Source organism: Octopus bimaculoides, chromosome 20 (genome assembly GCF_001194135.2).
Source record: "Octopus bimaculoides isolate UCB-OBI-ISO-001 chromosome 20, ASM119413v2, whole genome shotgun sequence".
NCBI lineage: Eukaryota > Metazoa > Mollusca > Cephalopoda > Octopoda > Octopodidae > Octopus > Octopus bimaculoides.
Genome location: NC_069000.1, coordinates 7,970,603 through 7,996,769, shown reverse-complemented (window position 1 = coordinate 7,996,769; position 26,167 = coordinate 7,970,603). Strand labels below are relative to the sequence as shown.

General features: G+C 32.1%; 1 protein-coding gene across 1 annotated transcript in view; it reads left to right on the top strand.

Annotated features, from left to right (window-relative positions):
* The window catches only part of LOC106869839 (sodium channel protein 1 brain), a 193,859-nt gene that overhangs the window by 131,431 nt on the left and 36,261 nt on the right, over positions 1 to 26,167 (top strand). Inside the window, exons 14-16 of the mRNA XM_014915740.2 lie at positions 1,418 to 1,565; positions 3,382 to 3,559; positions 15,586 to 18,090. Coding sequence (XP_014771226.1) covers positions 1,418 to 1,565; positions 3,382 to 3,559; positions 15,586 to 18,090 — 2,831 coding nt within the window. The remainder of the gene's footprint in view (positions 1 to 1,417; positions 1,566 to 3,381; positions 3,560 to 15,585; positions 18,091 to 26,167) is intronic.

Genomic DNA, 26,167 nt, shown 5'->3' with positions numbered 1-26,167 from the left:
ATACATACATACACATATATATACATATATATATATATATATGGCTGTATGTGTATGTATTGTATGTATATATGTGTGTGTGCATATATATATATATGTATCATCGTTTAACGTCCGCTTTCCAATACATTCACATACTTATATATATGTGCACGTGTATGTGTCTCCACCACTCCACACCTTCCTTTTCTAAATATACCAGATCCACTCACATAGCTTTGGTTGGCCTAAGGCTGTAGTAGAAGACACTTGCCCAAGGTACCATGCAGTGGGACTGAACCTGGAACCATGTAGTTGGAAAGCAAGCTTCTTACCACATAGCTATATGTGTGTGTGTGTATGAATGTGTGAAGGGGTGAGTTTCTATCTGCTTGTCTTGACATTACACGTTAACTGTGAACAAATTTCACCCTCATACAAGCGTCTGTTACCTCATATAACATACCCAAACTAGAGGAAACTATTAACTTGTTAGGAAGCAGGTGGGGTTAGCAACAGAGAAAGCATCTAGCCACAGAAAATCTGCCTTAATGAATCTGATCTATACAAACATCGGAGGTATACATCATGTTGATGATGATGATGACATTCTTTGCAACTTAATTATATATATATATAATAAATACTTATGATGCCTAGGTATGAATATGGATGTGCATTTTATATGTACATGAAGACGTTTGTGACTTTATTCCATAAAAAATATTAGTGAGAATACTCAGATATTCAATCTCTGTTTTAATTAGACATGCTATGTTACACAAAGTGATGTTTCTATTCCATTATAAACATTTGGAATCTTGCCAAATGTGCTAAAGTTGAACATGTCTAAACCATTGTAGTATTATGATAATTAAATGAAATCCATAAGAAAATTTCAGTAACAGTATCTTCATCAAAACTGCAAAGGATGTTATTAGATTAATTTCATTGCTTCAGATATAACAGATTTCTTTTTAAAAGTTGTTTGAAACAATAGAAATGTAAATCTTTTCAGTTAATATTCCCTTGGAACATATGAGTTTATGTAAGATATTGGTTTTAATGACTGCAATATCATCTATTCAAGCCCTCTTACAGCTATTGTATTGACACTCTAAACCAAGTATATTACTCTAGTTGTTCAGTCTGACTAACACTCTCATTTCTTGATTGATTAGTTGTTATTGACACTAAAAATACGTGCTCCATTAAGTTATCTACAAATTTCTTGAACTCTACCATAGAAGAAATATCTAGAATGCTGTCAGTAGAAAAGCAAAATTATCATAATTGTATCAATAAAAGATACATTACCAATTTCTTGACTATATAATCATATACTGTGGCATTCATTTCAAAGTTTGTTATTCGCAATTTATTGTGCAGTTACCATATTTTCTTTTATCACCAATTAACAGTCTGTCTTTTATTTCAGGTGGAACTTTAATGATTTCCTCCATTCATTTATGATGGTCTTTCGAATTTTATGTGGAGAATGGATTGAACCCATGTATGATTGTATGCGTGCTTGTAATGGTCTTTGTTTCCTTATCTTCATACCAGTTACCGTGTTTGGCAAAACAGTAAGTAACATAGATTTCTAACTGTCTATATTAAATGCACTTTAAATCCGACATTATTGTTGACTAAAATATAGATTAGTTGTTATTCTTAACTTTATGCATATTTAGGTACCTTTTTTTTTCTGCATACATCAATTAGATAGAAGCTTAACAAAAATTATAATGCAGGCAAAATATATGAATATGTTTGTCTTTGAGTACATATGAGTATTTGACAGGGAAACTAATTGAAAGGTGACTTTACTGTGTTTCATAAAGCTAGGAAGACCTTTACATTGTAAGTTACCATTCCTACAGATTAAGTGGAAGAATCCACTAGCATTACTAGAAATGGCCATAATTCTTTTGTTGTTGTTAGTAAATCTTCTTCAATTCAGACTAAAACTTGTTTGGGGGTAGGAATCTTGAATCTTATACAGCCATAGAGAATGTCTTGCTGTTAATAATAATGTCTTAGTTTTAAGATGATTGAACATTTTGCCACGGTATTAACAATGATGACCCACCAAACACTTAACAGAAATTTCTTCCTGACACAATCAATGGTACCTTGCTAAAAGAGGTAGTGAATTGTCTTTAATTCATGAAGATATTGCCAGACCAGCTTTGTATGAAATCATATGCCAAAAAACAAGTTCTATAGGCAGCAAAATTAGAAAACATTTATAAACATAGAATATTTGCTACCTTGTAAATGGAGTTTTATTTTCTCTGGAGTATCTTATTCTGCCATCTTGAGAATCTTTTCATTATCCCAATTTAAGTCATCAGATTGAATTTCAATCATGGTAAACTTCCATAGGTGTTTAAGTGAAATTTAATGTCATATTTAACACACCTTAAAACCATTGAATAATTTAATCAAAACAAACAAGATGATAAAACAATGTGATGAAGAAATCCTACTTGCTTTCGTGAATGTTAAATCATTGCCTTCTAGTGTTTCAAAGATACAGCCACTCCAGAGTATAAAGTTTAACCTTACATATCATTCAGTGCTAGAAAAACATGATTTATCATAAAAAAGTTCAGCTATCAGAAACCAGCCCATTAATTGAAAAGATGGAGAAACATGATACAGTTTCAATTGCAATATTAAGAATGTCTGACTATTTGATTGGCTACACCTCCAAATGATAATCAATAACTGCTTCTTTTAGTTGTATTTCATATTATTAATTGCTAGATTTTGTTTTACTTATGAATTACTAATATTTCTTCACATTTCTTCTGTAGCTATGTGATGAACGTAGTTTTGTATATTCTATAATAACCTTATAGTGTTATGTTAATCGTGGAGGCATATGACTTAGTGGTTAGAGTGTTGCACTCAAAATCATAAGATTGTGGTTTCGATTCCAGGGCTGGGCAATACACTGTGTTCTTGAGCAAACCACTTCGTTTCACTCAGTCAGCAAAAATAAGTAAACCTGTCACAGGCCAGCATAACTAAAGGTGGTGGTGGGTGAAGTGGGAAGGAATATATCCCCCACAGAATCCTAGAAACCAGCTTTATGAGCCTTTGGCTCAGAAAGGGCCTTTGATTTTTTTTTTTTTTGTTTTTTTTGTTAATAACTAACAATAGAATTGTGTAAAATCACTTGAATCTCATTACAAATGCATGTTCCATCATTTATTATAAAAGGCAGGCAAAACTGCTTTGTTAATCAACAACTCTGAAATATGTGAATGGATGGATTTTGATTCCTATAAATTACGGATTACAATAGTGATAAAAATTAACTATCTTTCTTTACCTATATTCTACGCTTTTACAATCAGTTATCTACAGACTCATGTATCTTTGTTTTTCTAGCTTTTCTTTCTGTTCATCGGTTTGGTCCTGGGCGCCTTTGGTTCTGATAGTGTTGAACAAGAAGTTGAACCATCAAGTTTCGCATTAGCCTGGGAAAGGATAAGAGCTCTTTTAGACAAAAGGAAAGGAAACATCTGTCCAACTGATGACAATCTTAGGGATGATGGTCAAGACGAAGGTATGAAGTTGTTACAAAAAGTTTCTCTTCACTTGTTTAGTTTTACTGATGTTCAATTCTAAACACTTGATGCATGCTACACGCACAATGTTCTTTTTCTTATATTTTTCTTCACAAATTTTTTCCTTTCTTCAAACAATGCATGATTTGTTATATTTTGTTGTATCTTAAGTCTATGCATAGCACTTCTTGCACACCAACACTATCATTATAACTATTGACAACGACTACAGATGAAGACCCAACGTACGATTTTAAAAATCTAAAGACACCATTACCACTCCTAGTGAGAAATGCAATCAAAATACATATTGTATTGTTTTCTTTTTTATTTAAGTTTCTGTTTCAATTTTGCTTGTGATTTTTTATATATATTTAATAAACAGATTTGGTCAGACTTTCATGTGTTCCAACATACACATTAGACTGCCAATATGTTTCTCTATGTAAACAAATGTTTCTGCTATATTTATTATAACCATTTCAAGAACTGATGAACACAGTTCTTGTTCAAGGTGCTTTTACACTAAAATAGTGATAAAACATTTCTTTTTAATAAATGCATATTTTGAAATAAAATTGAGAAACTCTAAAGTAAAATGGTGATAGCTGTTTCAAGCAGTGAAGGAATATCAGAATTGAATACAAATGTATGGCAGTCTAATGAATCAACTTAGACTGAAAATATGGTTTTGCTACATTTCCGAAAGGCTTATCATTGGCTGTTTGTTTGTGCTTCTCTTAATATATTTAAATATTTATTTTTCTACTCTCAATTCATTTATTTTTATTTAATTTGAGACAATTGTCTCACTTTCACATTTAATTTGCTAAATATCTAACTTTGCTTCTCTTATTTTATCTGCTCCCCATCCCTATCAGATGAAAGTCTCAGATACCGAAAGACATTTGTTGTCTCTGACATAAGATTCTGTCTAACAATCAATTGATGGAAAATTGTGTTAAAGTGCTTTATATATGTATATACTTATATGTATATTCCTGTTATCCATGCTCAAATATATCTCTAATATTGTATAAACAACTGGGATTGTGTACCAAAATACGAAGTATTTATAGCTTTGTCTATATAAGAGACTAATTGTAAAATATGACTAAACTACAGAGTTTATCTGGCAGTGTATATATTTGAACTGTATTCGAGTATATACCAGACATAGGTCAAAGAGGTTTTATTTCATGTGAGGTCTGTATGTTTGTAAAAGATTAGTAAGGACAGATATCCTCAGATTCAGTAAACAACTTCTTTTATGTATGTCCCAGTCATAAAATCAATTTATGCATAATATGAAATGCATACACCAATAACATAAAGAACATATATATGAATATTGTATGTATGTGTAAAGAATTGATTGAATGGTTTGGGATCAAGATAACTTTCCTGCATGAGTTGGCTGTTCTCTTTAGAGCAGGTGATATAACCCTGTCTTGACCTGACAGCAATGGAGTAGCTACAAGTGAAGTGGTATTTATGGCCGAATATCTTTACATACGTTTATGCTAGTGTGGGATGGTTTTGTCATGCATATCTCTTATGAAACTATTCTCTGAAATATCGATTCTAACATTTGCACTCAGACACAGAATTTTTGAGGAAGTGGAGGATATAGCAGATTCAATCAGCCCCACCAGACTGATCACTTATTTTATCGACCCTAGAATTAAATACTGGGAAACAAAGCATGACTTCTAAAATTCTAGGATTCTATACAGTCAGCTTTGTGTCTGGAATCTTCATTAGCTTAATAAACTCCTTAAGTTGTATGTGTATGATATATTATCTACAATGCATGTATGCAGGGTAGAGAGAGGAGAAGGAGGAGAATGGTTCAATGACTTCAGATTTTATAAATAGTATGATAATGAGGATAAAATTTAGCAGTGAATCTCTTCAAAATTATGTATACAAAGCTTATAACATTAGCACCAACAAAATTAATATTGCCAAAATTCCAGTTTATTGCATAAACAAATAGTCATTTAGTATGGAAATAAGCTGATTAATTAGTTGCTTGGATTTACATTTTATAAATATTAATATTTTGGTATTTTTATTTACAATAATTTAATGGCAATTTTTGTTATTTTTCTTTGATATTATGGGAAATGTCTCTTCTTTGTAGAATTTTATCAATATTGTTGTTGTTGTTGCTGTTATTGCTGGTGGTGGTGGCGGTGGTGGTGGTGATGGCTTTGGTGGTGGTGGTAGTGGTGGTGGTGGCGGCGGCAGCAGTGGCGGTGGCGGTGAGAATGGTGACGTTGCAGAAATGAGAGATTCATGTCTTATGTTAAGTTTCATTCATGTGGTAAGAGTTCAAATCACACCCACAAGGATTTATTCTGTTTCCCATCCAACTAATGACCAGTACAAACTCTTGTATTGGATTTATTTGAGTATAACTTCTACAAATATGTAACCATGGGTTGCTGCCATTAAAGTAGATTCTAATCGTTGTCGCACATATCCCACAAGTCTGTTATTATTAACACTAAACCGTTCCCTTTATAGATTATAGTAAACAAGACAACTATTAACCCTCTTTTTCACATATTTCCTGCTCTTTTTAAAACCTTAACTCATTTATACGTAACTTTTATGTGTTACAATAATTCATATATCCTGTTTCAGTGCACATGATAAGGTTTTATACAGAGGAGGTAGCTTTACCATAATCCTTACCACAATCAGTTAAAGTCTTATTTGAATTAAAAATTATTTGCATGTGTGAAAGAACTGGTTGTGTGAGACAAATGTAAAATAATTCTATGCCATGTCAGTGAAAGTGGACTGTAAATATAGATGATCTGCAATCTGGAAACGAAGAAAATAAAGTTCTGATATGACTGTCATGTCTAGCTTCAATTTGGGGAGAGAAGCTGAAATTGTATCATTTGTTTCCTACAGGCCAGAGAAACCAGAAATATGAGTGTAGGAAGAAAATAAAACATGAATGTCTTGAAACATGTTTTATTTACTTATTTTTCTGCCCTTTTTGAAACATGGGGAATGAAGAGCTGATTACAGTGATCACAATTTCTCTAACAAATCATGCTATGGCAAAAATCTCATCATAATGTTCATTGTCCTGTATATTTGCATAATCTATGTTTGTTAACATATATATTTGTAGGGATGCTCAGTATTAAATAACATATTCATACCAACGAGTATATATATATATATATATATATATATATATATATATATATATATATATATATATGTATGTATATATATGTACATACACATATATATATATATATATATATATATATATACACACACACATACATAGACACACACATAATGTTTGTTGCATGTGTATCATATTATTCGATATGTGTGGCTTAATAAGTTAACATGTGCAAATTTTGGTATACATGTGTGTATTAGTATGTATGTCTATGCGCATACAATTAGTGATGAGATATCCATATGGCAGTTGTGTATGCGTTCTTTAGTATATATTTGTGTGCATGGGTGTTAATTGAATGTGATATTACATTTAGTTCAAATATTGTACACATGTATATATTTCTCTGTATGTCAGTACATGTACTGAATGTACAATCAGTTCTGATTGTAGAAGAATAAAAACTATATGTATAGCCTACCCTGCTGACCCCTCTTGTGCTGTTGTATATATTGCTGTGTTCTTTCTTGTGATATTTTGCATATCTTCTTCGTTTTCCATTAACAATCTCAGAGCATTTTTGTCTTCTTGCTGCATCTAATGCTATTGGCCTCATGCTCTTTATTCCTCTGCTAACTGCCTCTCTTTCTGGCCAGTTTTCACACTAGCTTGCAACATATCCTCTCATGTTTGCATCTGAAGCTATGTCATTTCTTGTTGCTTCTTGCTTTGCATTGTTTGGCAACTTTACACTCGCCTTTGTATCATGATCTCATTGTTTTGGCTGGAGCCTGCTTACATGCTGTCTTTGCAGTGCACATATATTTATAAATCGCAGCATATTTAGCTTCTTCACATTCTTCATGTGAACAGTGTATGAATTTATAGATGTAATTATGTATGGATATATTATATGTTGTAAGTCTATATACATCACACATACAGTCAGAATTAGATGAAAATTAACACTATATACACACACACACACACACTGGAAATACCTCAAAAATATAAACCTCATCTAAAATCTAGAATATATTCAACTATTTTGAACACAGAGGTTCATACATCTAGAAAAATAGAAAGGTTTTCCTCATAGGAAAAATATTAACCAATACAGCCTTTGATATCCCCCCACCCTCTAACTGAAAACATTTTTTCTAATAAATATTCTACTTCCTGTTCAAAACTTTAACTAGAAAAATTATCTTGTTAGGCAATGTTAATATGATGCTGTTTCAGTTAGAAAACTTTGATAACATTTTGCATGATTTGTCCAAAATGTTGGATTTTTCTGTCTATGATGAAAACTCATTTTTATGGATAGTGATGAATTGTCTGCTATCATTGTTAGCTTGATATCAATATCAGCAAATAAATTTTTAAGAATGTTTCTTTTATTATAGCATGATAATGTTCTTTGTCCCACAACAGTGAAACTATAAACGGTCATGCTACAATTTCTATATTTATTTAGAAACAGTTTTCAAAAAATATTAAAACTTGTTAGTCATATCAGCCAGCTCTGTGCTTTAACACTGATATTTTGTTGTAAAGTGTTTGCTATAATTTCTGAAAATACAGCTCCATTTTGTAGCTTGTTTAATTTATGCGATGGCAAGTGAGATTAACTTCAAGGACTTCTTCTGGATTTAACCTCTGAACTCTAACTTTGATCTCCACCTTGGAACTCTAAATTGGATTACTGCCTGGATTATATTGAATGTCTTTTTACTACTTTTTAACTTACAGGACAATCTACAGATTATTTACAATTTAGAGAATGCATTAATATGCTTGGCATGTTGATGCTTGGCATATTGATGCTTGGCATCAATAGACTTGAAGAAACCTAAGCATTAGCTTCATTATCTACTCAACATAATCTGCTATTTTATCTTCAAGTTTGGCAATTTTCCTAACTCAAGTGAATTGGGTCAGAAGTAACATAAACTTAGATTTACAAAAGTAAATGACACTTAGAGAAAGTGATTACAAGTTAAGACAGTTCCTTTTTTATTTACAGCATCATTAATGCATGAAATATATATAAAAATCTCTCTCTCTCTCTCTCTCTCTCTCAGCAATTCCATTAATCATGTAACAATTAATGAATCTCAATTAAACTTACAGCCTTGCTTTTTAAAATAATATCCTGATAACATTATAACTGTGAACTATTTCATTTTCAAATATTAAATATATTTAATCGTGAAACTTTTTAAATTTTTGTTAGGTAAAACATGAAAAGGTTTGTCACTTTGATAATGGTCATTTTTCTTATAATAGACATTCCTAGACATTCAATTGCAATGATACAACTTTTGGTATAGTTAATCCTCCTCAGGATTGACAATGACTTTCTGTTTGTGTTGACTTCATCTTGTCAATTATACAATATGTATCAATACTATTTCTTGTTCACTGATAACTTTTTCATAGTTCTTTCAGAATCTTTGGTTCAATCTCTTTCAATTACAACTTTTACTCAATAGAACAAAATTTCAGTGATGTGCAGACATGGTTTCACAGTTATGAAGTTTGCTTCCCAACCACATGGTTTTGGGTTCTGTCCCACTGTGTTGCACTTTGGGCAAGTGTCTTCTACAATAACTCCAGGCCAACCAAAGCCATGTGAGTGAACTTGGTAAATAGAAACTGAAAGAAGCCCAACATATATATATATGTTTATACATATGTGTGAGGGCATGTATGTTTACATCTCTTTGTTTTGAAATAATTTGATTGTTGTAAACAAATGTCATTCATTTCTAATACTCTGCAAAAATCTGTCTGGCCATGGGAAAATATTATCTTGCTTGGAAACAAATAAGGACTGGTAAAAGGAACGGCATCCTGCTGTAGTAAATCTGCCTCACTAAACTTTATCTAATCCACCCAAGCATGGAAAAACGGAGATTAAAATGATGATCATCATCATTTATAATATTGTAGAGCCTTTCTAAACTACAAGCTATTTTCTTTGGTTAGAAAATTGTCATCAATCCTTGTCACACTGTCAATATATCAATCTTTTCATCTTTCATAGCTGTCTGCTTTTATATCAGCCACCATCTCCAGTCTATATTCTCCATCTGACTTGACTTAGTTAACTTTATTCTCTTACATTTATTTTTACAGATACTTGTTTAACTTCTTCATAATTTTAGAAACTTTTATTTCACAGGTTACGGACTGTGTCCTTGTTGACTGATTGATTTGTCTCCTCATTCTTTTATATTAATAAGATATAGGGAAAGGTGTTTTTAGGTTTCTCAAAACAAAGCAAGATATACCTCTATATATATATACAACAATTGATCAGTACTGAGATAAATTCAACTAAATCAATGAATATGAATTGTGTTCCATTATAATACTTCACCACAACTGTTGCACATAATCTAATTGAATTCAAAATAGTGGCTTTCTCATCTCAGATATCTCAATCAGCTTTACTGCATCATTACACAACATGATGTTATATAAGACGATAGTTGTGTGACCAGTAGTTAGTTAACTGCATGTGATAGCTGCTCCTTAGTTCTTTAGAACAGTTATGATTATGTTAGAGCATTAATCAATGTATGGGTATAGTAGTTGCTTATGTGTGTAAGGTACATAGAAATAAAATTCACCTGCAAATAGTTTCCAAATTATGTAGTAACCTTAGCAACCATATTAAATAGACACATGAAATAAGCTACATCACACTCACAGATCAAAGCAAGTTCTGTCCTATTTATCCATAAAAATCTGCAGAAGATGCCTAAGCAATAATGCAAAAATGATTTTCTTTCTTTCATTATGTTTAGCATTTTCCTTTCAAATAAGGATTGAATTCCTCTCAAATGAAAAATATTTCTAAGCAACTACAATATCTGTGAATAATCTTCTAAAAAAACCGTTCATATAATTACTATAAAAACAGATTTATTGGAAACCATTGAAATATTCCTGGCAAGTGACCCATATTTAAATGATTTGAAATGTTGCACTGAAGACATGAGACTTAGCACAGTCATCACATTACCAGCCTACAATATTCACTTCAATCTCCATTACTAAGATTTTGGTTCACTACAATCATACACCAATCATATTGCAAATTCTGATATTTGCCTGAATCCCTGATGCAGATGTGTTTTCAACAACACATTTATGACTCCTTGAAATAATAATAGGATCATATGGCAGGTGTGTGACTGAAGTTTTTGAAAGGTTTTATAACTATATATCTCATAAATTGACCACTGAAGGAATGGAGCAATGATGGACAAGAAATAAAAGTGAAGAAAATTGAAAAAGAAAATATAAAAATAATACTCTGGTTGTGTGGTGTGAATTGTTCGTCAAGAACATATGGTAACTGTAAAGTATGATGAGGAGAGAAGAAAAAGCTTATTAATAACCTTGGTATAGTTGGATCAGAGATCAAAAGGAAACTACTAGCAACCGCTCAGGAAAATACATTTCCTTCATTTTGTAGCATAACATAATCCTAGTAAATGTAATGGGTGGGATGGAATGGGGTTATATACACCTCTATTTTTTTTTTATCACGTACCAATATTCAATCATGATAAATGGGAAGAAAAATCTTTTAATTTTTCACCACATTGGTCAAATCAATCTCTCCTTATTGTGATCAACTCACCATTTAAGTTCAATCTCACCTTACTGCTGACATTTTTGTAAATTTTTAATTTACTACTGAACTGTTATAGTATATTTTTGGAACTTAACATTTGTTTCAACTCAGTACTTCAAACTCCAAACATTACAAAATACAAAGTTTATTTCTACACTTTTCACAAGCTTAATTCTATGTAATTTATGTACATATTCTACCTATGTGATGTAATATATTATATCTATGTTTGTATTTTTCTTATTCTTGCTAAGTCAGGAGGAAGGAGCAGTGTCCATGACCATTTTAGACCCTCCAAAACAGCAAACGTCATGGCATTAATGTTCCATTTAAATTGTTGTGGGGTCAACACCTACAGGAAAGATAGGGTCAGGGAAAAGATTTTAAAAGACTAATGCTCTTGGGTGGAAGGATTAGGCATACTGGTTAGTGGGGCTGGGGCAGTTGGATGTACCTGGAGTGAAGACAGATAGAGAGATAAGTGGGTCAGAGGAGACTAATTGGAAGAGATACGAGACCAGTCAACTCCAATGATCAGAATCCATTAAAGTAATAATAGAAAAGACAGAGGAGACAGCATACCCGTGAACCTGAGGTCGGAGTATGTCTGTTTATGACTTAATGTTAATCAGTCAAGTGACTCTTCTCGGTTGTACTCCAGAATATTTGTTTATGTAGCAGTAGCATTGTCCCAGATGTGGGAGCTGAACTCCATTGTGGGCCTTGTTTGAGCCTTATAGAGTGTCAACTGACATATTTTCTGACCCTAAAGAAAAGGGCTTGTCTTTGGGATTCAATCCTAACTAAATTACAGATGTGGTTTTCCTATATATATATAGAGAGAGAGGGGGGGAGAGGGGGCAGTAAATAGCTTCTGTTTCCTTAGTGATCTTAGTAGCAGAAGAGGAGAACATTCTGAAAGTATAGTAGCCAGGCTGAGAACAGACTAGAGAAAGTTCAGAGACTAATTACTTCTGTAGGTTAAAAAAGGCCTCTCTCTCAGAGTGAAAGATAGCTTATATGGTGCTTGTATATGAACAGTAATGCTACATGGCAGTGAGAGATGGGACCCTGAATGCAGAGAATTTATTAAGACTAGAACGTAGTGAAGTGAACATGCTTTGCTTAGTGTGCAATATCAGTGTGATTATGAATGATGAAAGATAACTATATTGACAGAAAAACTGAGCATAAGCAGAATCAAATGTGTACGAGAGAGAATACAGCATTGGTATGGGCATGTGATGAAAATTAATGAGAGCAATTGTGGAAAGAAGTGCTGATCGTTTAGTGTGGATGGATACCTATAGAAGCAGGATACCTAGGGAGATGCTGACAAAAAAACAGTGAAGGCTGATCTCAGGATGTTGAGCCTCACGGAGGAGATAACAAAAGACTCCATAATAGTTGGTATTTAATCTTCCAAACCCTTCTAAATATCCTTCACTACAGTGACACAACCTGGACTTCATCAACCCTAGCTGAGTCACCTGGTGAGGGTGTTTGACACTGAAAGATCTGAAACACTTACAACACCAGAAAACATTATTGATGATGTTTTTTAGGTGCATCACAAAATAATGTATAGTAAAACTATTCCATCACATTAATTTAGTTATCTATTTTGTTTGTTTTTTTTATCTTTCCAGTATTAAACACTTTTACTATTTTTATTAATTTAAAATCTTAATGTATTGATGAGTGACTTTTTCACAAGTTGTATCTTTATGCAGTTCAGCTGTAACTCACTTTCTTCACTCACAATTGTCTTCCAGAGTTTTACTATTCCATCTTTGATTCACCATCTCACTTAAATAGAATGTGAATTCACAAGTCAATCATAAACTGGTCAAATTACAACTTGATGTGTGAATGTTGTGTCTATTAGTTTCTTTATGTCTTCCTAACCAGGCAATTTTTGTTGCAGTGTTGCAGTGAGTATAAGAATTATTTTAGATTTCTTTTCGTTCATATTCTTTCGATCTTTTCACTGTTGTTTCTTTATTGTCATGAGGTTATATATTTAAAATTTTCTTCTCTGATTTTTTGTCTTTTCATTAATACTTCTGGTTAGCTTCATCAATCTCAGTTGAAATTCTAAATTTTGTTGTCCGTTTAAAGAAATTTATGTGTAGTTTATTTATGTATCTGCATATATGTGCCTATATACATACATACATACAAACATACATACATACATACATACATACATACATACATACATACATACACATTGGGTCATCCCATAAATAATGTGATTTTTTATACTTTTTTATTTTTCAAAATTAAGATAAACAAAGTTCTTTTTTAATCTAAAATATACTCTCTTTTAACTTGTTCAACTGAAAAAGAATGCATTATTTATGGGATGACCCAATACATACATACATGTGTAGATAGATAGGCAGATGTGTCTATATATAGAATCGATATGGTAATTAAGAGCTCAATTGATATACATCATGTTATAACAAAGCAATTTAACTTAAAACTGAAAAATTACTCAATACTTTTTTGTAGAGTACATTTTATTTTATTTATTTATGTGTTTCAGCCAAGAAATGTGACAATGACTTTGAGGTTTTAGTCTGCTAACAAGCGTGTGTGTGTGTGTGTGTGTGTGTGTGTGTGTGTGTGCGTGTGCATGCTTGTGTGTGTGTGTGTGTAGTTAGAAGAGATGACTATGATTGTGTAGGCTTGTTTCCTAGGTTACTAAGACTGATGTAGTTGATGTTTTCTGCTTGAACTTCTGTTTAAAAAAACAGATCAGGTATTCCATAAGAGTTCAGTTTTAGGAAAGAAGTATTTTGTGCAAAGATGGAAGGTGAGATACAAATACAGATACATTCTTAGAAATATAATGGAAACAACATCAATTTGGAGTGCATTGATCAGATAAAAAGTCACCCAGTGCATGGACATTCAATATAACAATATAACTTATATTTTAACTGATGGAAACTCTATAAAACAGAACAAAGATATACAGTTGCAGTCATGGGCTTTGTTCTAAACATCAGGTTCATCTTCTCACAACATGCAAACTTCTTTAAATTCCTGAATTTTATTGTACAATTTTTGCCTACAGCAACCACTGCCAGTTCCCTCGGATTCTGCTTTTTACGTTACATTTTTTTTACAGAATCATTGATCATTGAACCTGGAAATGAGTTTGGGTTAGTTTGGAGAAGTGAGCTAAATATTAAAAACAACTGGAGGAAAATAGCTGTTTGAAAACTTGATAAACTTTGTTTAATTTGTCCATGAATGTTGTTCTAAATACAATTGGGAATGTTAGAAGGTTGGAAGATGGCTTACCATTGTATCTAGCAAATGAATTTACAACAGCTGTGAGATATTTTGAATCTTTAATCAAAAAAAATTTATAGCTCCCTTCTGTGAATGAACAGATGAAAGAGGTTGCTGGTTGTGTGTCCCTGTTCTTCACACACACACACACACACACACACACACACACACACACACACAAAATACCACATAAAAATATATTCATGGTTAGTTATATGGATTTTTATTTGATGTGCATACACACTAGCAATATAAAAATCTGCTTATAACATTATAATGTTAAATAAGGAAATCAAATGAAGGTAGTGATTTAATCTACTGCAGATTTTTTTATGAAATATTTAAACTGTTCCGCAAAAGTAGATGTTGCTGATATTTTCTTCTTTCTATATTGTTCTATGAAATCATTAAAGTAATGTACAGTTCTTTGACCATAATTTGTGTGAAGAAAAATTGTTAATTATTGTTGCCAATAACAAAATTTATGAGCTTTTTTCTCCTTTCTTTCTTTTTCTTTTGCAAAACTATATTGTATAATTTTCTGCGCTGTGTGAGTTTCTCTCCAGGAAACTCTCCATGTGATGTGCTATTGGCTCAAATGCTTTTCTCATTTCTTCATAGATTTAATAAGTGGAATATAAAGTTGTGCCACTTTTCATTAATTACACATTTTTCTTTCCTTCTTAACTAAATTTATTACAATGCTAGAGTAGACATATCGTTGCTATTGTACTAGGTGAGTTTGAGTTCTCTATCTCAATGAAACAATTATTGTTATTTCTTTTGAAAGTTTACAAATTTTCTTATTGCAATTTTGTAAATTAAAATAATCTCATGTGCCTTGTTCAAAAATGGTTAACAGTTATGTGATCTGTATTGATTTCTTTATTTGTTACTCCTTAAACAAGCAGCGGACCTAGATGTATTGCAGCGCAATGTCAACCATGCAAGCTCCATTCGAGAGGGCCAGTATGGTGATGTATCATTGTCTACAACAAAGGGCAAAAATGGGAAACAGGCAAACAGCAAATGTTTGAAACAGTCCAAAATTGCCAAGCTGTATTATTCTCTACCAGATGTCGTGGCTATTACAAAGAAACATCAATCAGATATTGGAACCTCTCCGTCTATGCCCAACATAAGAAACCTAGGAAAAGATAGATCCAGTTCTCTCCGAAGAAAGAGTTCCCAAGCCAGTACACAGTCACATGAAAAAAAATTAACAGGCTCATCAAAAAGTCTTGCGACTTTCTCGATCAAGCGTCAAGCTGGTGGAGCTCTACAGCTGGAAAATGTCAGTAACAAGATTTCAGAACAATGTAAAGGTGAAAAGTCATTTTATTCAGTCCCAAATGTTGAAAAACTCGCAAGTGAGGTACAACAAGTGGGTGGGAAAGTAACGACTTCACTCGTTGACATTAGAAACAGTAAATTCTCGCTGTTGACTGATTTTCCCCGGTTTGATTCCAATCTGAATACAGATAAAACCGATCAAACACAAAGCAGTAAATGTGTGACCTTTTCTAAGTTTTCGACTGAGCAGGACATCAAAAGTTCCTGGGCATCTCTTTCATCGGGGACGAAAGTACTCCCTAAAGCAACCTCTGTGGAACTCAAGCATGGTGTGCTGCCCAACTCACAAGTATACGTTCAGTGTTCAAAAGATAAAAAATCCGTGCCAGAGAAGTGTGAAAAACTCTCCAATTCACTTCTTGACCAGATTACCGATTACTGGAAACCACCTTCTATATTCAAACAGTTGTTCAACCCACCTATCTTTATAGAAAGTTCCACAGATCCTATACCCTTACAAGAAAACTGCAGGATTCCAAACCTACCTGAGATTGTTGAAAGTTTAAAGAAACCTCAACGAAAAAAATCTAAGAAATTAGGAAACTCCTATGCCATTGTAGACCAAGCATTGAAGGACATGAAGTACAGGAATTTGTTGAACACTTATACTGATGAAGATCTTGCAGTCCTTCCTTCCCTTTCGAATCAGTCCGTACAAGGAGAAAGAACCTTACTTTCGTCTGTTGATGATGTTAATCTCAGCAACATGGAAAATATTTATGAAGAAGCAACTATAACAAACACATATGGCACGCCCGTTGACCTTCTAGCAACCCAGCAAGAAAAATTCACATTTCAACAGCCCTTTGGAAAGCCATCACAGTTGATAGTCGTTGAATGTCCCAAAAATGATTCTGTTTCTAATGTTGATTCCGGTCTCATTGTAGATCCATCTAGGTTCAACCAAGAAAAATCAAAATCTACAGATTTTCATATCAAATTTGATAGAGCTGAGAAAACACCCTCAGCATTTCGATCCCTTCCAACATCTTTAAACAATAATTACAATGTACATGTAGACAACAGCCCAGATCCAGACCAGCAACGGCGAATTTCTCTGCAACACTGCAACATCCGAGATGTGTCTGGGACAAATGTGGATACTGACAGCAAAGTTTTGCAGCAGCAACAATTATTGCAGCAACATCTCCAAAGATATTTGGAACCATCAAGCTCAGGCAGTATTGTTGAAGTAGCAAGTGATGAAGATCTCAAATCTAATGACAAATCACCTAATTTCCCTTATATTGATGTTGAAGCTACTGTTAGACAATCTTATGAAAATCAGAATCAACCCCATCAACAGCCAAGGTTTTCGACAAGGTCTACATATTATGAGAGCTATGAAGAAGTGAAATACCTCACGTCACGGAAACTATCGTGCTTACCCCCCGTTTCAGAAGTTGAAAGTGATGAAATATCTACAGTGTCTGAAATAAGCAATTCTTCTACAACACAAACTACATCTGCCATCGATATGGTAAAACCCACTTTGAAAATCTTTACCTCTGCTGAACCTCTGCCTACTACAAAAACGTCCAGAGAAGCATTGACAAAAAACATGTCCAGAAAGAAAATACATCAATCAACTAAAAGTATGTCAACTTTTTTGGCCGAAACAGCACCCAATAAATGCCCTCCAGCCTATTATGTCCGTAGCACTGGCAATCTGCAAAACAAGGCCACCTTTGCAGATGTTGTACTTGCTAGTACGAAAATGCTTCGTCACCAGAAACCAGGATTATCATCAAGCTGTATTGATATGGGGATGGTTGTTAGTAATCGAATATATGATCAGCAGAGAGAGTTTGGTGCACCTAAAACAGCCATTTCTTTATCAGATATGAAATACATCGGAAGCAGGACAAGTCAATCAAGCCCAAGTAATAGATCAAATTCAATGGCTGATGTGGGTTCAATGTGCAACAAGTTATCAAAAAGCGAAGGCAGAAGATATTCATATTCGATGTCAGATGTAAAGAATCTGAAGAATTCAATGTCTGGAAGCAACAAGGGTTCAACCAAGTCGCTAAGTAGGATTGGCTCTGCCATCATGAAAGGTAAGCTTTTTTGCATAATTTTAATCTTTTATTGAAAAAAGTTGAAAGTTGATGATTCATTGTTAAACATACAAACCCTTTTAGACCTCTCTATTTTTTATCTTTCTACAGTTATCTTAATGTTAAAAACACTTGACTATTTCACTGAATTAAGATTATAATAAAACTTTACTCCGTTTCCAATGTTCAATAAATTCTATTGATTATACACAGAACACTTGCTTTATTGTAAGTATTACAGCAATAGGAGGTGATATGCTGTACGTTGGCAAAATATTATTGGAATATTATTACTTTTTAATTGTTTACATGTGCTTAAAATTACCTCCATTCTCTTATTTAGTCTTCTCCCTCTCTTCTCTTTCTCTCTCTCTCTCTCTTTTACTCTGTTTATCTCTCTCTCTCTCTTTCTCTCTCTCACTCTTTCTCTCCCTCTTGTCCATCTTTAAGAAGGTGAAAGGAGTTTATAATTTCTACATAGTTTTTTTGCTTTTTCAGTTGGATTTGCATGTCAGCCTGAGAGATCTTTAAAAATATGTATACCTATCTATCTATATCTATAATAAAAAATACTCAGCTATACATAAGTTACAAAGAACAAATAGTGGTAATGAGGGGTTGAGATAAATGATAAGGATGGTGTTGATGATGACGACGATAGTAATGATGATGATGATGATAATAATAATAATAATAATAATAATAGTTTCTTGGCACTATGTCATAAGTTTGTGGGTTTGGGGCTACTTGATTAAATTGACCTTGGTACTTGATTTGTACTTTATCAACCCTGGAAGTATGAAAGGCAAAGTTAGCCTTGGTGGGATTTGAACTCAATAATGTAAAGAGCCAGAACAAGTATCCCAAGGTATTTTGCCTGATGCACTAACAATTCTGCCAATCCACCACCCTTAATAATATCTGTTCAGGCAACAGAAATATTTTCAGGAACATACCTGGACACCAATGCTTTTTTTTTTAAATATTGGTAGTGTAACTTGCAAATTGCGCTTTAGAACTATATTTATGTATGTATTTAATTCCATGTTAGACTCTTATTTCTCAATATATCAAAGTCTTCTACAGCTTCTAGATGAGAAACTATTATGTTGCTATTTAAACTTTTTTGTTTCAATCATCCGCATAGTTTTCCTAATATTCCTAGCTTGATGTTATACAATAGCACAGATACAAAGCTACATAATAAAACCTAATCATTCTTCATGCTTTCACTTTGTATTTTATGCAATGAAGGCATTGCTTCTCTTTGGAACTTGCTTCCTCTTTTAGAACTTACTTCCTCTTATCTTTTTGTGCTACTTATATTTAACTAGAATGTTCGCCTCATAAAACCTAAAAGCATTTTTAGGTTATAGACCTGACTCTATCTTTTCTTTCGTTGATAAATTATGTTGTTTTCTATTAAAATCTCACTACACATTTTTAAAGTAATACTCCCAAACAACAATAAAAATAATTATAATAATTACATCAATCAATTCCATCTTTTAAATAGGAACGAGATTTTCAGTTCAGTCTTTATAAGTGTTGGTTAAGAGATTACTATTGTTCACCGTTCAATTTTTGCAATTTTTTCTGAGACATCTTATTTAATGGATTTTCAATTAATATTTTTTAAGTAAACTAAAATATAATTTTGCTTGACTAAGAATATCTAACCATTACAAGCTATTTATGCAGTTATAGGAATAGATTATACTTTAGCTTTTCCAAAATATCCCATTCTTAATTGTTACATTGTTAGGAATATATCATATTCCTACTACTGTAGAAAGTTCAATTTCATTTTAGTAATCTAGTTTATCAACCTACAAGATTTTACTGACTGGTATTTACTTGAGATAATAGACAAACCTTTTTCATATAATATGATCTATCTTTGATGTTTGGCCAATACAAGGTAATCAGTGCTGATGGTTTTCAATTATTCTCAAATAGTACACTCAAGAGTAAGCACCTTGACTCACCAAACTCTTCATTATCTGGATTATGAAACTGTTTATGGACTGCAATGGGACCATAGGGAGAATGTGAGAAAGAGGACAACAGAGGCAGTAGTAACAATTACCTCTACTACTGTCTCATACCACCCAACAACTCTCAAATTCTACTCCTGCCCATGTTTTACAAGTACCTCCAGGTGCACTTGGACATCAACCATATCAATGTCACTAATCTGGGAGGGCCTACAAAAATCATAGGTGTTTCTCCTCTATCTGTACTGATTAGTATTATTAATTAAAAAAGAAATGAAAGAATGTCCACAAAATATACATTTCAAAACCTTTTCAGCCTACAGACCACCTACAGACCATTTTGACTTATTTTGCTTGGTGTTATATTATAGTAAATTAGTCTCTTTTATTAAACTTTTTATTTTTTTCAAGTTTAGGATATAATGAAGTCTCTTCTTTATTTTCACATTTTTATTTAACCTCTTGCTTCCTCTATTCTCTAAGGAGATTTTTTTTTTCTTTCATTCAACCTTGTTCAGTAGTTTTTTCTTGTAAGTTAACACATTCTTTATCATATTAACTAAGAAAGTCAAACTTTTACTAGCAAAAATAAGCAGATAATTTCAAATTTGTTGCATTATTTCATTTGTTTTCACATTTGTCACACTTTAATCATTAAATGGACTAACCATCGTTTCATTAAGTTAAAATTTGCAAATACTTTCAACTTGAACATAATATTTCAAAGAAAAGAAAAGCAAGTAAAACAAACCTTAACCATCGACATTGTTGTCTTTGTAGATGATGAAGGAAATAATTAGAATAAAGGTCACTTCATCAAATTTGTATAACAAAATATTCAAAAGTCATTTCTAGTATTTTTCATTCCTACTCATGAAACAATATAAGAAATAATATCAATGTGTCATACAAGGTAATAACAATGCAGATATAATTTTAATTATCAATATTAACTACTACAAAGATATTGAAATGTTACTTTCAAAATATTTGATTAGTCTTGATATTCCAAGATAAAAACTCCTTTGTAAAAGCTTTTAAGAACAAGAGACACATATAAATTGTATGTCCATTCCATTCACAAGGATTTCCCATGCCAACAGAATGGACATGGACATACAATTTATATATCTTGCTTTTCTTTTAAAGTCTTTGTAAAGGAGTTTTAACTCAAAATATCAAGATTAATTAGATATTTCTAAAGTAACATTTCAATATCTTAGCTATTGCTATTATTAATATTTAATATCATATCTACATTGTTATCACCCTCAATAACATGTTAATTTTCTACATATTCTGCAATGCTTTAAGCCAACTACAACATTCTTCTAAAAAAATATATTAGTAATCATTGAACAAGTGTAGAACCTTTTATATTTTCTGTGTAATTGTGTTATGTAGGTTTTAACTAATTTATGTGGTGGTAACTATTTAGTGGTAGAGAACTCTTTTTTATATATATATTTAGGTGTCCTTTAGCAAAACGAAAAGATTTAACATAGTTGTGTTGTCCCATGTGTATAGAAAAACAATCTTCTAAATAGATTTCATAGAAATTTCTTTCTATTTCTATACATGGTTTCAACATTTTACATGGTTTGCAATGTTTTCTATTAATATTATGAAAACTAATTTGACTATTTCTATTTTTATGAATGTTTTAAAGTACAGTATGCTGCTAATATCCTGAAGTTGTGTGACTTTGAACGAAGATGTGAAATGCTTGTTATGATCCCTACAAGTTGAAATGAATTGATAAATTCTTTAAAATGATTGGAGATGAGACAGAAATGGAAATAGTCAGAAAGTTTCATAATACCAAAACTGTATTGTTAGTAAAGTTGAGTAGCTTAGAGTAGAAGTCATGTCTATAATAGATGGTTGCTAGTAGAAATTAGTTACTGAAACCTTTTGTAACAATCATACTATTGTGAAATATTTCAGTATAATTTGTTTTTGTCTTTACATCCAATACTGGAAGCCAATTACGATGGTGGTATATTCATATAGACATATGACACAAGGGTGAGTTGAAAGCTTTTAATTTCCAAATGGGAAAATATGACACCAATATCAGAACTTCTATTCCAGTTAACACCTTTTATAAAACAGCTTTACCATTCCATGAATTATAACAATGCAACAATGTTTTTGTGTGTTTTTCTTCTTGCAACCAAACATCTGTATTTTCTCCCCCTTCTCTCTCTCTCTCTCTCTCTCTCTCTCTCTCTCTCTCTCTCTCTCTCTCTCTCTCTCTCTCTCTCTCTCTCTCTCTCTCTCTCTCTCTCTCTTTCTCTCTCTTCATTATCATAGTTAAGTAATAGGCTGTATTAGCACCTGTGCAAGTAAGTCTGATCTTCACATGAAGTATCTAACAATAAATGCTATATAGTTTGACAAAAGCATTCAATCAATACCAAACCAAATTATATGTGATGTGAATTTAAAACTCTTCACCTAGGAATGGCAATATTTTTTTCTCACTTGTTAGTTTGTCAGTAATTAGTGAACTCGTTAATACATTTAAATTCTCAACCACAAAGCCTCTATGTAATTATCAATTTAACAGACCGCTTGCATTCTCAGAGCAATGCGATTCCTGATTGTTGGGTAAATATGGCACCAAAGTGCAATAAATGTATTTCAGTATTACACAGTCATCTGTTGTTGTTGTTGTTGCTGTTGTAATGGTGGCAGTGATGGTGGTTGTTCAAGTTCACTGGTTCAACCAGTAAAACAACTGACTGCTAATTAGCAGCTTGACAGTTTGTTTTCTTCATTATTACATCACATAATCTGAAATACTATTAGAAACTCATACATAACACACACAAACATGCACCCAACACTTATTCATATATGACAATTCACAATATTCTTACATACTGAAATTCATTTTCACAAATGTGCACACACACACACACACACACATGCAAATATGTATGTTTATGCATGTGCAAGAGTGTACATGAGTGTATATGTGTGTGTGTGTGTGTGTGTGTGTATTTATGAATATATAATATGTATATATATTTATGTACGCATATATAATATGTATATATGTATGCAATGTATGCATATTTATGTATACATAACATGTTTATATGTATGTATATTTATATACCTATACATGGATGTACATATGTAAGTATGTATCAGTATATATATGTATATGTTTACAAATATCAATGTATGTGTATATAGATATATATTAGGTTAGAAAGAAAGTCCTGTTACATTTCAAGTTGGGTAAGAAACAAACGTTTTTTTCTGGTTTTAATTGATATATTTAATCATGATGATATTTCACCTCATTATTGATAACATAATCCCATCTATTTGGGAAATTATTGATCCCTCAGATGTAAAATTCTTAAGAGCTATTTACCACCTCATCTCCACATAAACGTCCAAGGTTAACACAGTGTTATATATAACCTGCAAATAAATCATTCTATTCCATAGACATTGGACAACACAGCACAGGATGAAACTCTAAGTAAACTGTTTAATAAACAGATGTGTGTGGGTATATGTATGAAAATTCTTGAATCAAAGACCAAAGAAGCCAAAAACCCAAAGACTCTACATGAGTTAAAGATAACTGTAGATCACATAGCTATATTTTACATTTTATCATTAGATCTATAAAATACAACTATATATATATATATATATATATATATACATACATACATACATACATACATACATACATACATACTATCTCAATAGAAGGAGTGAGGAATAGTGATAGTAAAATAGGGGTAGATCTATGAAAAACAAATTTTGTTCATAAATATTAAAAGCAAGAGAGAATAAATTTATTATGCAGACGAAAATTTGCTGTGTGACATTTATGTCATATAATGTTGTAAAACAAAGGAGCTAACTATTTTTCCCTCTTGTTCTCTAAGCACACATATTCATTAGAAGTGTGTATGTGTGTGTTTGTGCATGTGTGTCTTTGATATTAATGTCTTGGCTCAGTGTCTAAGTCTTGTAAATATGTATGCTTGTAATTCCTCTGCATACATGCATTATTTTCTAAATGTCATTTATCCAGCAATATAGAAAAATTTGCTTAATGTATTTATATAATCATAAACTATATTTTTTGTATCAATGGGGTTCTTGGGTACAGAAATGCTGGAAATTATTTTAGGCAAAAGGTTTGTGTGTGAGAGTACTTTAGGTAAACCATTTTATCATAACTATTTTTTTTTTCTAAAATCCAGCTACATACACACACAAACAGATTTTGAATTTTAGCATTATACAGATAAATGTCACAATTTCTCTTTTTGTTTCTACAAAGAACACAATTTAATCTCCCTGTGCAAGAAATAGATATTTTATCAGTTAATGATTATCCATTGATAAATCTTCCATGGTTTCACTATTTCTAATATGATTAGTTTATCTTTTATCCTTTCTCTTACTTGTTTCAGTCATTGGACTGCGGCCATGCTGCAGCACCACCTTGAAGGGTTTAGTCATCATCATCATCATCATCATCATCATCATCATCATCATCATCATCATCATTATTATTATTGTTATATGTTTGGCTTTTACTTTGTATTTGTACAAGTTGACTCCAAGTCTCACCCAGAGACCTCAAGAGACAACAAGTTAGAAGTTCATGTAGGTGTTATGCATGGGTACCATATATTTGGATTTGTACAGAGTATTGTTCTAGAGAATGTCTGTCAAAACATAAATTAGAAGTTTGTTTTAAAAGTTAATTTAATTATAAGATGATAGTGTGATGTTAAGATGACAGTAAAGGGTGTTTGCTATCACATACATTTAAAAGTACTTTTGACAATGTTTACAGATTAAAATATTTCTGGGATTTATTATTATTATTATAATTACTACTACTACTACTACTACTACTACTACTACTACTACTACTACTACTACTACTACTACTACTACTGAAGGCAGCAATCTGGCAGAATTGTTAGCATACCGGACAAAATGCTTAGTAGTATTTTGCCTGTCGCTACCTTCTGAGTTCAAATTCCACTGAGGTCGACTTTGCCTTTCATCTTTTCAGGGTCGATAAATCAAGTACCAGTTGTTTACCGGGGTCAATTTAATCAGCTTCCCCACCACCAAATTTCAGGCTTTGTGCTTATAGTAGAAAGGATTATCATTATTATTATTATTATTATTATTATTATTATTATTATTATTATTATTACTACTACTACTACTACTACTACTACTACTACTACTACTACTACTAAGAGGGCAGCAAGCTGGCAGAACCATTAGCACATCAGGCAAAATGCTAAGCAGCATTTGTCTTGTCTTTGCATTCTCAGTTCATATTCCACCAAGGTAAACTTTGCCTTTCATCCTTTCAGGGTCAATAAATTAAGTACCAGTCAAGCACTGGGGTTGATGTAATTGACTTACCCACTCCCCCAAACTTGCTGACCTTATGTCAAAATTTAAAATCATTATTATTATTATTATTATTAAGAAGGCAGCGAGCTGACAGAATCATATCCACACCAGGTAAATTGCTTAGCAGCATTTTACATCCTGTCTTTACATTCTGAGTTCAAATTCCACCAAGGTCAACTTTCCCTTTCATTCTTTCAGAGTCGATAAAATAAATACCAGTTGAGGCCTGGGGTCAATATTATCGCCTTACCCCTTCCTCAAACTTGCTGGCTTTGTGCCAAAATTTGGAATGATTGTCGAATTATTATTATTATTATTATTATTATTATTATTATTATTATTATTATTATTATTAAGGTGGCAAGCTGTAAAAATCCTTGCTGTCATTGTCCATCTTTACATTCTGAATTCTGCTGAGATCAACTTTGACTTTCCATTTTTCAGTGTCTATAAAGTAAGTACCAGTCGAGCACTGGGATCGATGTAGTCGACTATCTCCCTCAACACAAAATTTCAGGTCTTATTATTATTATTATTATTATTATTATTATTATTATTATTATTATTATTATTATTATTATTATTATTATTATTATTATTATTATTATTCTTATTATTATTATTATTCTTATTATTATTATTATTATTCTTATTAT